Source organism: Strongylocentrotus purpuratus, unplaced genomic scaffold (genome assembly GCF_000002235.5).
Source record: "Strongylocentrotus purpuratus isolate Spur 01 unplaced genomic scaffold, Spur_5.0 spur5_scaffold_18, whole genome shotgun sequence".
Classification (NCBI taxonomy): domain Eukaryota; kingdom Metazoa; phylum Echinodermata; class Echinoidea; order Camarodonta; family Strongylocentrotidae; genus Strongylocentrotus; species Strongylocentrotus purpuratus.
Window position 1 is genome coordinate 22,065,296 of NW_022145603.1, and position 13,744 is coordinate 22,079,039.

At 38.0% G+C, this 13,744-nt stretch overlaps 1 protein-coding gene across 1 annotated transcript; it reads right to left on the reverse strand.

Moving 5' to 3' along the window:
* Window positions 1–708: 708 nt before the first annotated feature.
* On the reverse strand, window positions 709–2,959 carry LOC105445938 (probable cubilin). The gene is made up of 3 exons (XM_030989465.1): window positions 2,827–2,959; window positions 1,816–1,929; window positions 709–1,324 (listed from the first exon to the last, which is right to left on the reverse strand). Exons 1-3 carry the CDS (start codon window positions 2,912–2,914, stop codon window positions 759–761), a joined length of 768 nt encoding a protein of 255 aa, XP_030845325.1. The 5' UTR covers window positions 2,915–2,959; the 3' UTR covers window positions 709–758.
* Between the last annotated feature and the right edge of the window lie 10,785 nt (window positions 2,960–13,744).

The following is a 13,744-nucleotide window of genomic DNA, read 5'->3' on the forward strand; positions in this document are numbered from 1 at the left end:
CTGCTGATGAAATGCTTGATCAAGATCCTAATTGGCCAATACTTGACGAAGAACATTTTTGATTGGTTAAAGATGTATTTGCAACCGTTGAAGATTACACTGGTGGAAAGCTTGTTCAAGAGCATTGGCTGAATAGTTGAATGTTTGATAGCATTCACTGAAAAGTTGAATGTTTGAGAGCATTCACTGACTGGTTGAATGATTGTGAGAGCATTGACTGAATAGTTGAATGTTTGAGAGCATTCACTGACTGGTTGAATGATTGTGAGAGCATTGGCTGAATAGTTGAATGTTTGAGAGCATTCACTGACTGTGACTGGTTGAGTGATTGTAAGAGCATTCACAACAGGACTGTTAAATGTTTGAAAGTATTCACTGATTGACTGACTGCTTGTTTGAAAGTATTTTCTGATTCGTTGAATGCTTGTTTTTAGAGTGTTTGTTCAATTTTTTTTTGTTTGAAATGCTTAATGGGCAGCATTCATTTAATAATTATGAGCGAGAATGTCTTAATACTTGATCGAGAGCATTCAACTGATCAGTTAAACAAGAAGAGTAGAAACAAAAAACGTATGACTATAAACATTTTCAACATTAAAAGGCAATGCTTTCACTTCTTCCGCTACAGCAAAATCAGACTTATGGGGAGAGGGCCAAACATCCTCCATTTCGATTTGTTGTTGTTGATGGGTGGGGGGGGGGGGGGGGGGGGACTTCGCAATACTTTGCCAATGTGCCCTCTTCGTCCTCAAGGTCAATTACAGCTGATCGGGATAAACAGCGAGGACCTTAGCCATGACCGTCGTGTATCTCTCCAGGTGAATCACACGCAATGAGCTTATAAACTGACAAAACATGTTGTTTGTCAGCGCCCTGACCGTATAGGGTAAAACGCTGCGCAGATTCCCTTGGGCAATCAATAACACATTCTGCCGCCTGGGGTCCGCCCGAACTCCGGGGACCAAAATATTAACGTCCTGGTACGGCTTAGAAAGGTTATAAGCGACACGAATGCCGTCTGTGTTAACGAAGTTTGCGTCGTGTATGTTAGAGTTGGCGACGATGAAAAATTCCTCACTATCACTGTCGCTGTCGAAAGTGTCAAACTCGTAGATGGTGATTGTGGGGACTGTCCCGTTGGGCGTGGTGATATACCACATGATGGCAGCCTCGCTTTTGCGGAGTTCACAGCTGGTGGAGTTGACGAGTTGAGAGACTCCGAGATAGAACTTGTCAAGAACCGTGACATTAAGCTCAACGGGTCTAAAATCAGAGAAATAGGTAGATGATGTGTCTTCATCGGAGAACGTGTATATGTCATACTCTGTCAATATAAAGACAAGATTATTGATGGTAATAACAAGAATAATGACTTTTTAAACATATGGTAACCGCAACACAGTGACGCTCCTGGCGATTCAAAATTATTTCCCCATTCATAACCAAACGGCTTAGTATAGTGCTCTAGCATATTGGGTACCCATTTACACCTGTGTTGAAAGTGGCAAATGTAGATTAATGTATTACGAATGTAATGATCTGTTTTATATAATCATATATACACAGTATTAACTCATTATCTATATTTTCTCAGTTTTATTATTTTGATTTTAGCAACATAACTCAACATATACAAATGCTTTATGTTGTAACACAAATGATAAAACTATGATGACTGGGGATACCCCAAAACTAATATTTTTACTAAAAACATTAACAATGACGGATTCTAAAACAAGTTATATCTGCTTTGTTTGAAATCGGGGGAGGGTATGGATAAAATATACTTATAAGCAATAATTCATGTTTGTTCACCTTGTTCACAGAACTCTCCAAAAAAGCAGGGATCACATAGACAGTAGAACCCTATAGTTGGATCATCATGACATGTTCCTCCATTAGAACAGGTATTATTTTGACACATAGGTCCTGCATACAAGGATAAAAGATTGTGAATACGACAGTTGAACCCTATAGTTTGATCCTCATGATATGTTTCTCCATTAACACAGGGATTCTCTTGGCACATAGGTCTACAAGGTTAAAATGATATGATTCAGAAAGCACAAACCTTAGGTTGGATCATCATGGCAATCTAAACGGGTTACTCCATTTCGACAAGGATCTTGCACACAAAATAAACTTTAGCGTAGCCTGAATTTTTAAAACCTTTTAACTGAAATACTCCAAATAATTTAATTGAAAAAAAAACATGGAACTTTAACTTGAATAATTAGCCAAGACTAACAGAAACTATTTTGCCATGCAACGATTTGAAAATGAATTTAGGTATTCTTAGAATAGTTGTCTACAAAACGACCACAAAATGAGGGAGCTCAAAAAGTATGGATGAGAAATCCTGCCCCCCCCCCCCGCGCGCCAACTACACTGGCGCTGTGCTATAACTTTGTCCGTCTGATTAGGGAAAGATATAACCATTTTTTTTTTCTTCTAATATAAGATTCCGGATTCTCGATCTGCCCATCACTTAACTCTTATCATGCCACAGGTCTAATCCCCATTGTGCCAAGTTTATATTTAGATAATCTGATTAACGCGATGGTTCTATGAATAGCGAATGCAAAACACATAGCACAGTCCAATGAGCATGAACAATAACTGCTACTACGTAAGTGTACACGCACGCACATGGCAGCGTAGCAATAGCTTGCTCGCATGTACAAAGCACTATAACGATAGTGTGCATGCACCCTCATGGCAGGCCATGAGTTAACATGTACCTACAAAATAGTAGTACTAGCTTTTGTAATAACGGTTAGTAAATGGCAACACAATAACATACTTGTATTATTTTCTTACACTTACTCTTGAGTTGGCAAATGTCCCCCACGTAGTCTTCCTCACAGTCGCATGCAAATCCAATGAGACTCTCTGTGCATTGTCCTTGGTTCATACAAGGTGATGACAGGCAGGCTAGAAGGAAAACAAGTAACTTTTGTCTGTTGTCTTTTTCAAATAAGTAAAATCGATCGAGTGCATTGTCAATGGTAATACAGCACGGCGCTAATGCACTTTCGTAGCCAGAGTGACTGACAACACCGGTTATAGGTAAAATAATAGTGTCATATTCCCCATGACAACTTAATAAAATGACGCCTGACTTGAATGCTTCCCAGGGAGTGGAGAATGTGCATACATTGTCTGCGGGCAAGCCTGAATCTGATGACCGGGGTAATAATATACATGTATCTGTAAAGACATCGTTGAAACATTAAGCGTTATATAAAGGAGGGATATTATTATGATCATTATTACTAAATTAAGTTCAGGTATATTCTTACCCGCAAGTGTGCACTGCAGATTGACAGTAATGCGGTCCTTTGAAAGTGAGGATTTCAACATGCCGCCAACTTGTTTCGTCATGTATTTTAGGACCAAGGGGATGACGTCACCACTTGAGTTCCGAAGCGAAGGACACGTCAACTCAACATGTGGGCATATCACATCATCCATGTTCGTCTGAGCTAGGGTAACCCCTACAAAATATGAACACACAAATAATAAATATACTTGCTTATATACCGCCTAACACTTACTTTATCAGAAGTCTCTAAGCGCTCTACAATAATGCAGCATACTTACCCTGGCTTTAGCAGTGCAGCTGTTACGCGCGCTGCGTTTCAAGGAATAAATTCCTACCAGGTACCCATTTACTTCGACATTGTTTGTCTTGCCTTTTCAATAAGATCGCAAAGATTTCTGAACTGAAGGGCAAATTCAAAACTCGATGGTATGCTCCAGGCTCCATGGAAATCATCATCGGATTAATGTGTTATTGTAATGTTCACACTTAAACGAAAAGTTGATATACAGTCAACAAGTCAAGTCAAGTCAAGTCAACTGAATTTGGCTTTGGTTGACATCCGAAAGTACTTGCGATCGAGTTAGGACCTGTCTTAAGCAGGGCTCCCACTTAGCCGAGTTGGAGCCTCGAGTTGTGGCGAGCTGGCGCAAGCTTATGGCAAGCCGTTTTATCATTAAAACATATTTCTTGATATATCAAGAATTCAATTCTTAATATCACGAAATCGAATTCTTGATATCAAGAAATCGAATTCTTGGTATCACGAAATCGAATTCTTGATATCAAGTTTTAATGATAAAACGGCTTGCCATAAGCTTGCGCCAGCTCGCCACAACTCGAGGCTCCAACTCGGCTAAGTGGGAGCCCTGATTACCTCTACTGTGGCGAATCTAGAAATCGCATCAAAGGACCAGATCTTCTCTGGACGGAAGAGACAGAGAGTTGTACCCCCGTTCCTTAGATAAACACATCAGAATAGTTCATTCCCTTTCTTTCCTTAGGGGATAAGGCGTATCCATCTCATGCTATTCGCTCAAAGCACGATCGCACTGACTTTAACAAAATTAACCTCTGGAAATTCCAAAGCCCTAATTGTGCGGCACCGATCTAAATATGCGAACATTTGCCCATCAGGCAATTCGAAAATGTGTTCTTTACATGCTATATACAATCAAAAGACTAAACTTCATATCGTCAGCTCTAATAATGCAGAGTATATTAAAGGTACTTTCTGTCGTATTCTAATTAGAGAAGTTTTCCGGGAAAAAAAGTAAAGACTCTATATATAATTTAAAAAAAAAAAAACATATCCAATCACAAATAGAAAATAAACATTGTCAACAACTTAATATCAAGCGTTGGAAGATTAGCGAGAAGACAGGGGTCTTTTGGAGAAGGGGAGACAAACTCAGGATTAATTTCAGTTAGACTTAATCTAATCTTAGCCTACCCTTGAATGCGCCCATGAAGATCAGCATTAATGCAGTCAGTGAACACTGTTCCATGTTGATTCTACGCAGGTTTCTAGGCTGGCCCGGACAGACACCATCGACCAGTACGCACCACCACCTGATCGTAAATCAAGTCAATTATCCGTGATAAACGATATAAGCGTTTCCTTGCCTGGTTTCAGAAAAAAGGAACGCTGAGTGACCAAAGGCGCAATACTTTCATATAGCGGAAATACAAGATATAGTTTTTAAAATCAGGCTTAGAGCACGGATTTCGTTTGAGTCCTGCTTGTTAAGAGAGAGAGAGATGAGGAGTGAGAGTGAGAAAAAGAGAGGGGGAGAGGGTAAGATGCAGAGAGAGAGAGAAAGAGTTATTATTAAAGAAACATTTCAGTACTAGCCACTCACTTGCTATGTGATAAAACTTGCTAGAAATGATTAGGAATGGTCGATAACATAAGGCTTTAGTATCATTTACATGATGAAGATTCAAACATCAACATTTTACAAAATTGACCCAGTCGTGCTGAAGATCACATTAGAAAAAAGAATTGTAAACAGGTACATGGGTATATGGGACTACATGATCAAGGCGTCGAACTTTGGCTATTTTCAATATATTCAAGCGGTTTCTAGTTATGTTTAGTAGTATATGAAATTAAGATAATTTCTTATCAATGACGTTGCTAAATGATATACTTTAACATTACGAACACAAAGCACTATAAAACTCAATAAGCTTTTGCCATCTTGACCAGACCTCAACCTTCTCTTTAAGGGTATACTAGGGGAAGAAAGGAGGACATATCTTTTTAGGGAAAGAGAGAGAGAAAATATATAAATAAATAGAGAGGGAGAAAGGGTATGCTTTTGGGTAAGTATGAAACAATCACGATCTCACGCAATCGCTTTGCAATGGTCAATAAATCAATGAATATAAAGAAGATCGCCATCACGTCCGTGGTCAGGTGGTGGAAAAGTACAAATGAGGCATATATCTACAGGACTATAGTGACTACAATGAAAAAGGAAGAAGGAGCTACATGCAGGAGAGGGAAGGGCAGGCAAAGAGGCAGAGAGAGATATATAGCATGGAGAGAGGGGGGGGGGGCAGTGAGGAGGATAAAGAGAGAGAAAATGAAGAAAAGTGCAGTGAAGATCAAAACGAGAAGATGGAGGTGTGTGTGGGTGTGTCTGGTTGTGTGTGTGCGTGAGTGCGTGTGTGTGTTTTGACAGAGAAACGGGAAAGGCGAGGAAACATCTGCTTATGCATTTAAATGCTTCTTTAAGTGGAGAAAGCGTCATTAATTTCATTCATTTTTTTTTAAATAGAAAGGTGTGGATGTTCAACACGTCTTCAGAAGATCCAAAATACATTTATATCCTGAAAAGAAGACAACATTTCAGATTTTGCGAAACTGATTATTCTGATTTCTTATGTTTAGCTTTTCATGTCATCTCCACACACTTTTGTTTCGTCTTGTAGTTTCTATATGTGATGTGATGGTTATTTTACCTGACTGGTAAGAAAGCATAAATGCTTGTAAAGTAAGCAACCAGACGGTCGACGGCTTAAGGTCCTCTCCGATGGACCTGGTAGTGAGGATTAATGCCTTACCAAGGGGCACTAGCCCATCGACTTGGTTTCGAACCCGGGTCACCGGATTACGATACCACTGCTCTACCGACTGATCCATCGCGCCTCCTCAACGTAATGGCCAAGCGCTTCGAGAAATGAACGTTTATGCAATTTCAATGCCGTGTTGCATATTGCATAGAAATTATGTTCGAAATACGTAATAAGTCACTGTAACATTTGCAGATTTTCAAAAGCCTCTGCTCAGGTGGATTTGTCGAAAGCCTTTGCACGAGGATATTGAAATTGCCTACGGTTCATTTTTCGAAAGTCTTTGCGATCGTGTTTCTTGAACTACAGAATATCCATATTTAATATATATCCCGCCTGGACACGCAAGACAACGTCGTGAGACAAAGGGCGTAAGAACACACTCTACCTTGGTGTAAAATCGGTCTTATTATCAATGCATATCAGGATCACTTAAAAGTATTGGACTTTTAATTTGCTGCTCTCTATCGCCATCCTTGGCTTTGCTGTCTTTTCTATCTTGCCTCTTCCCCTATCTCTCTGTGACTGTCTCTGTCTCTCTCTGTCTCTCTGTCTCTCTTTCTTTCTCTCCCCTCTGTCTCATCCTCTGTCTTCTGTCTTTCTTTCTCCCTCCCTTTGTCTGTCTCTCTTTCTCTCTTTATATATATATATATATATATATATCTCTCTCTCTCACACACACACACACACACACACACAAACACACACACGCACACGCACGTTTAGCTCCGTTTAGTCTCATTTGACAACGCCCCCTATCGTCAGAGTCCAGCAGCCTATAAACATGTTAGCCTATAAAGCAATAGCATACAAGCGTGACGCATAGTTGGAGTTCAATTATACATCATGATCATGAAATATTCAGACTTTTTTCATGCCGGTAATATTCATTATGGTAATGTGATGAGGCTCGATATCGAATTGTCCTTCTTAACTTTTTTCTTCTCTATTTAATCAGCTTGTTTATATGGTAACTTCAACAACAAAAATGGTCGGTGCTTTAAATATCTATCCCTTAATGCCATATTTTCGATCTATTCAACATGTTTATAAGATAACGCGTGTTTTCCCCAAACAAAGAAAATATACAACCCACCCCTCTAAAAATCATTACCGCTCATGGATAATCCAATGAAGCTGTCTCATAATGTTTTATGCACTTTTAGCATGTTATTAGCGCAACTTGTATTTTCACAAACAAAATTATGGGCGTCCAACTCCTCACATTAAGTTCATCGGCGCCAATATCAATATTGCTTAAAATCAATGTTCTAAACCAAATTCTAGTACATAATTATATTGCCCTTGTATATAGTTTAAATAACAATTCGTTTGCACCAACAATAGTTGGTTTTGCATTTTGTCTTGAAATCTCAAAGACAACCAATGCCATAATGGCTACTTGTCAACCCAGTTACGGCGTAGCCTGGTGAACTCGTTTTTGAAAAGGTTCACTTTCTGAGGAAGAATAATTACGAACACCCAAACTTTATACTAGTGCGTGCATTTCTCTTAAAATCGAAGAAGGTTTATAACCGTACTCCGAAAGCTAAGTGTTTTGCTCCGAAGGGGTGGGCGTGGGAAATGAATTTCCATTTTCGTTTATGATTTTTTTTCTTCTTTCTTTTCCGCACGAGAATCCAAAGGTTCTTCAATCAGAAATATCTCTTTATTAGGACTGTTCATAATTCCAAAGGTTTGTCTTTCCGAATGCTCGTCATTTCAAAGGTTCATAATGAATAATTCGGAAGATGAAATAGTGTTCTTACTTCAGAAAAGAAGAGAGATTTTTTTCATTTTCACAATTGCAAACCTTGTCTAGAGTAGTGAACCCTATTCTATTATCAGAATTTGAATAAAAAATCTTTAAAATTACCAACGTGCGGGAGAAAAAGTTTGTCATCCATCTTTCTACTATAAAGCGAGAGCATTTAAGTGTGATGATGATGATGAGTTCGATATCAAATTGTCTAATTGTGCATAAAGTTCTGGTTCCGTTTTTCTTGTATCATACCTATCAATATTTAATCAGCTTGTTTCTATCGCGAAACGTGCATTTTAACAATTTGTTTCTCTCAATTTAACCAGCTTGTTTCTATGGTAACTTCAACAAAAAAATGGTCGATACTATCCATGAATGCTGTCCCATAGTTTCGATCCACTCAACATGTTTCTAAGGTATTCGTGTGTTTTTCCCAAACAAAAAATACAACCCTACCCCTCTAAAAATCATTGTCGCTGAAAAGTGTTCCAATGAAGCTGACTCATTATTTTCTATTCACTTTTAGCATGTTATTAGCGTAATGTTTTAATGCACTTTAATTATTGGAATTCAATTATACATAATACTTATTAAATATTCAGACTTTTTTTTTCATGCCGGAAAGACTCTGTAAGGTAATGTAATGAGGCTCGATATTGAACTGTCATTCTTAACAGAAGTTTTTCCCCCTCTATTTAACCAGCTTGTTTCTACGGTAACTACAACAACAATATGGTCGATGGTATCCATTTATGCAATCCCATAATTTCGATCCACTCAACATGTTTCCTATGTAACGTGTGTTTTCCCCAACTAAAAAATATAACTCCACCCCTCTAAAACTTATTGGTGCCGATAGGTGTTCCAATGAGGTTGACTCATAATTTTCTATTTACTTTTAGCATGTAATGAGCGTAACATGTATTTTTGCAAGCAAAATTATTTACGTCTCGACCCTTCATCGGCGCTAATATCTATCAGCTATCCCCTAAATTCGATCCAAAATGTTGATGTTTCTGAGTTAAAGTGCGTTTTCTCAACAAAAACAAAGCAAAAACAAACGAACAAAGAAACAACAGTCATCGGCGTTAACAAGTATCCCATAATTTCGGTTCACTATTAAAATACAACAAGTTGCTATAGTAACGGGTGCCTTTTCGAAGAAAAACTAAACCCAAATAATCGTTATATTAGCTACACATTATGTACATTTCTTGTAAAGATCTGCCATAATATATCCCATAATTTCAATCCACCCAACGTCATCATAATTTTTGATCTACCAGTTGGCAGTACCCCCCTATTATTCTATCTGTTCATATCGATCCCGTTCTCATTCGAGCTTACCGCCTGCAGAGAAGGAAAAACGTACCATTTACAATTTTGCAATTGGTCGAAGGTAGATATCAAATCATTATGACTCCTGCGATTTTAATTGATATCAGTTGATTGATCGTTATATCCTACTGTTGGAATCTTACGATTAATCTTTCCCTCCTTCTGTATTCAAGCAACTGTTTTCTTCGTGGCCAAATTTTTTCTTTTTTATGCGAAAAAGACGTAAGGTTATCATCGCGCCGTTTGATCATTTTGGAAGCCTTTGAAGATTGATCTGTAAAATGGTAAGTATTTTATGTTTTTGTTTCAATCATAGTGAAATGGACACATGGGTTTGATTTGATTTGATTGCCATTTGACTAGTTGTCCGTTTCAATATGATCGTATACATGATATATTTCGAAATAATAGAATGTGATTAATATGTACAACGAACAAGAATAAGAGACCACTTTTTGTTATTCAACATATTTTAAATAGCATGCTTTATAAAACAGTGTGCGTGTGATGAAAAGGAGAGTTACTTATGACTAAATGAATAATAGCTGTGTGGTTAAAGTTTAAAGAAATATAATTGTACATACGACCTCAGAAAAAGAAAGCAAAAGCTTGAATAAGACATGAGTCTTCGTAGTTAACATTCAATACACATTAATTTAGGGTAGGTGTAGGGAATTGGAGACACATTTGCATAATTTACATAAACATGAACAATGTTACGCATACAGAAAGTTTTGTATTCTCTTCAGTAACTTCTTCTCTTTATTTGGTAACAAAATTGTGGTCAGTAGGTAACTGATTAATAAGATAACAATGATTAATGACGTCTTCACCAAAGGTCTCTCATTACCTACATGTGCAGGTAATAAGAGACAGTTAAAAATCAAGACATTTAAAGTACAATTTGAATGAAAATGGGATTGTTATATTTAGTTCAAACACTTTTTGAAAGAGATACATGCAGCCAATAAACTTACTGTAATTTTGAAACGATTTTAAAACAATGTGGCCTACTTGGGATACTCCCAAACCTGTTTTGTATACAAACAAAGGTTTACAGTCTATATAAACCAGCACGCTGATCTGATATTTCTATTCATATTGTCCAGAAACCTCGTGAGTCTTCTCATTATATAATACATCCCAAGTTGGCCACCCAATATTCAAATGTGCATCTTCTTTCTTTATCTTCATATATCAAATTGAAATCCAACTACATTGTACCACATACATCTGTGAATCTTGATGTACACCCCTCTTTCTTTTTTCTTTTCTCTCTCTCTCTCTCTTCCCCCTTTTACCAATATTTGTTCCACCATATTCGTATTATTATGTATCCATTGAGGGTAGTCATGCTATCAAGCTTTGCTTACTTTGTCAACCCTCCTGTTTGATGTTTTCGATTAGTTACTTTATTCGACATTATATTCTTTTGAAATGTGTAAAATTTGCAATGTTTTGTTTGTTATATATTTGTAATAGGGCAAAAGAAAAAGAATTCAAACAGAAATAAATAAATCAAATGTGGCCCAAAATATTTATGTGCATGGACAATTAACCAACCAGCATCGGGTCATTGACTGTCCTCGGCATACTCGACATTCACAACAAACGACCCCCATCTTGGACCTGGTGTCGCCCATTGCCTGTACACATTTCTGATCAAACACCATTCATAATGTGCATTGCAACACCCATTCAGAACACACAATGGCCTTAGGTTTTCTGTGATGGTTGGCACACTTCCTAAACTTCCTTAAAACTTCTTGTTAAGAGTCACCTCTAAATATCTGCATACACCACAACATTCAGTGAAAATTGTGTTTTTATATTGGAGCAAAATTTTACGATCAAAATTGCTTACTTAATCTACGCCACTTTATTGCGCGACCTCAAGGGCCACCTACACCTACTCAGCAAAGGTCCTACGCTGAAGTTGTTGGATCTTCAACGCAGGATTTCGAGATGATTGCACCGAGAGGGAGGCTAAAATCTGCACCTGCTCTTCCAATGTTTCCACTGACAAAAGCTCAACAGGGGTGGCACGAGCATCTACGTCTCGTCATGGCAACATGCTGTTAAACTCTGTCTCTGGTACTGGCATACTACATCATAATCTTCAGGAACAATCTCATATACTGAATAAGAGTAACATTAGGGACTTTTAGATTCGCACGAAGACAATAGGTCCATGCCACGATCGACGTCCTTTTAATGCACTGCCTTGAATAGACGTCACACGTATCAGCTAGTCCACGCAAATCTAAAAGTCCCTATTAAACAATTGGAAGGTGGTTTTAGTTCCTCCGTTTAGAAACAGGGGCTTAAAATTTGCTCATTTGAATATTCATAGCTTAGTTGCTAAGATTGACGAACTTAAATTACTTCTGAGAAATGCATCATTTGATGTTATTGGCTTAAATGAAACATTTTGCGACTCCATGATTGATGATTCTGAATTGTATATAGATGATTTTATATACCTCACTTAAGAAATCCAGCCATCTGATTGGTCGAATTGCATTCATAAACTTCAACTGTTCCTGTAAAATTCTCGGTAACCATGCATAAAACATTTCAATATTTTTAATAACCATGGTTATTAAAAACAGTTGGTCAGCCTCCATGGTTACCCCATAGGTTTACATGTTAAAAAATGGTTTGAGCGATGGAGGATGCCGTATGTGTGCGAAGGATTGGTCGGTAATTTCAATACAATTGAATCTCGATCGATCTTACCGACAATTTTATCTTGCATTGTTGACATGAAGACGAAAATAAACTTCCAAAAACAAAAAAACAACATCTGCCGATAGATCTTGATCTAAGTTCGTGCCAATATGCATTGCAAAAGTAAAAGAAGAGTCCGTATATGGAGCTTTTGCGAAGCATTCATCACACGCGAAGCCGGTTTCAATCCATTTTAATGTATATATTGGAGAAAACTGCCAAGCATGTTAACGGCGGGCCATAGCCGAGTGGTCTAAGCGTTGGTTTTCGGTACACCTCTTGTTGTACGCAAGGGTTCGAATCCCGTCTTCGACAAAATGATAAATATTTTTAATTTTTCATTTTTTAGTCTATTTTTTTTCGGCATATAAAAGTATTAATGACTGCTTTAATATTCGAGAAATAGTTGTTTTCATACGCTCTCGGGAAGGTTACAATTGGGCTATTCCCCTCGGCAAGCCTCGGGGAATAGCACAATTCTAACCTTCCCTTGAGCGTAATAAAACAACTATTTCTCTCAAAGCAGTCATTAATACTATAATATTTTATTACGTAGAGACCGTACGAGACACGGTGGTGGTGTGGCTGTATATATATATATCCAAGAGGTTCAATTATAAAAGAAGGGATGATATGATTTCATCTACTTTAGAATGCCTTTGGTTTGAATTGCAAAAAATTCAAAAGAGGGCCGCAAGAATAATATTGAACAAGACATATGACACACCGTTGGCTGATTTGTTCACTAGTCTTAAATGGATGACACTAGACAAGCGGTTTGAGTTAAGTCGCGTTATGATGATATATAACGAGGATACGGCGCCACTGACACGGTTCCAGGATACCACTGCAAATTTGCAAATTTTGTCAGCAGGCTGCCCCTCATCCTGTTTTGTGTGATACTTTCTGTGAGTTTGTATTGTGCTCTTCGTATACAGGTATATTGCAGACCAATTAGTGTGCGAAATTGTGGATATTTTGATATTTTACGAGGACAAAAATCTCACTGTGAATCATTTACACCTATCGGAAGATTACCTTCCATTGCGCCGCTACGTCAGGCGTGCTTCTTTGTTAAGACTCCGCTTGATATATAGGCCTAACCATGGAGTTCAGGTACGTACTCTCAATAGTCATTCTCTGCATTGCTGCCATTAAAAGAACAGAAGGTAGAAGATTCACTATCCCATACTTGAGTGATTCTGAATGGAACGTTCACAACCTAGCTGTGAAAGATCGCATCGCCCCCCTTCATTATGATCTTGGCTCCAACATTGTTAGCCCTAAAGTGGCAGCAAACTCTTTTGTCGATATCGTGACTGAATATTTTCAGGAGCAAAATGAATTTCTGGAAAATCAAACCAACCAGATGTATATTGAACACGAACCAAAAACGCTTACTCAGGCTAGGAAACGGAAAAACCTACTACGAAAAAAAGCATTCGGCAAAAATGCAACCAAAGAGGACCGGGAAGCATTTAAACTTGCAATAAAAACAATATCGTACTTAA

Coding starts and splice junctions, on each gene's coding strand:
- LOC105445938 (XM_030989465.1), bottom strand. CDS start 2,914: ATGAACCAAGGACAATGCACAGAGAGTCTCATTGGATTTGCATGCGAC. Junction 1,930..2,826: donor GGACATTTGCCAACTCAAGA/GTAAGTGTAAGA, acceptor CCTTGTATGCAG/GACCTATGTGTCAAAATAAT. Junction 1,325..1,815: donor TGGAGAGTTCTGTGAACAAG/GTGAACAAACAT, acceptor TTATATTGACAG/AGTATGACATATACACGTTC.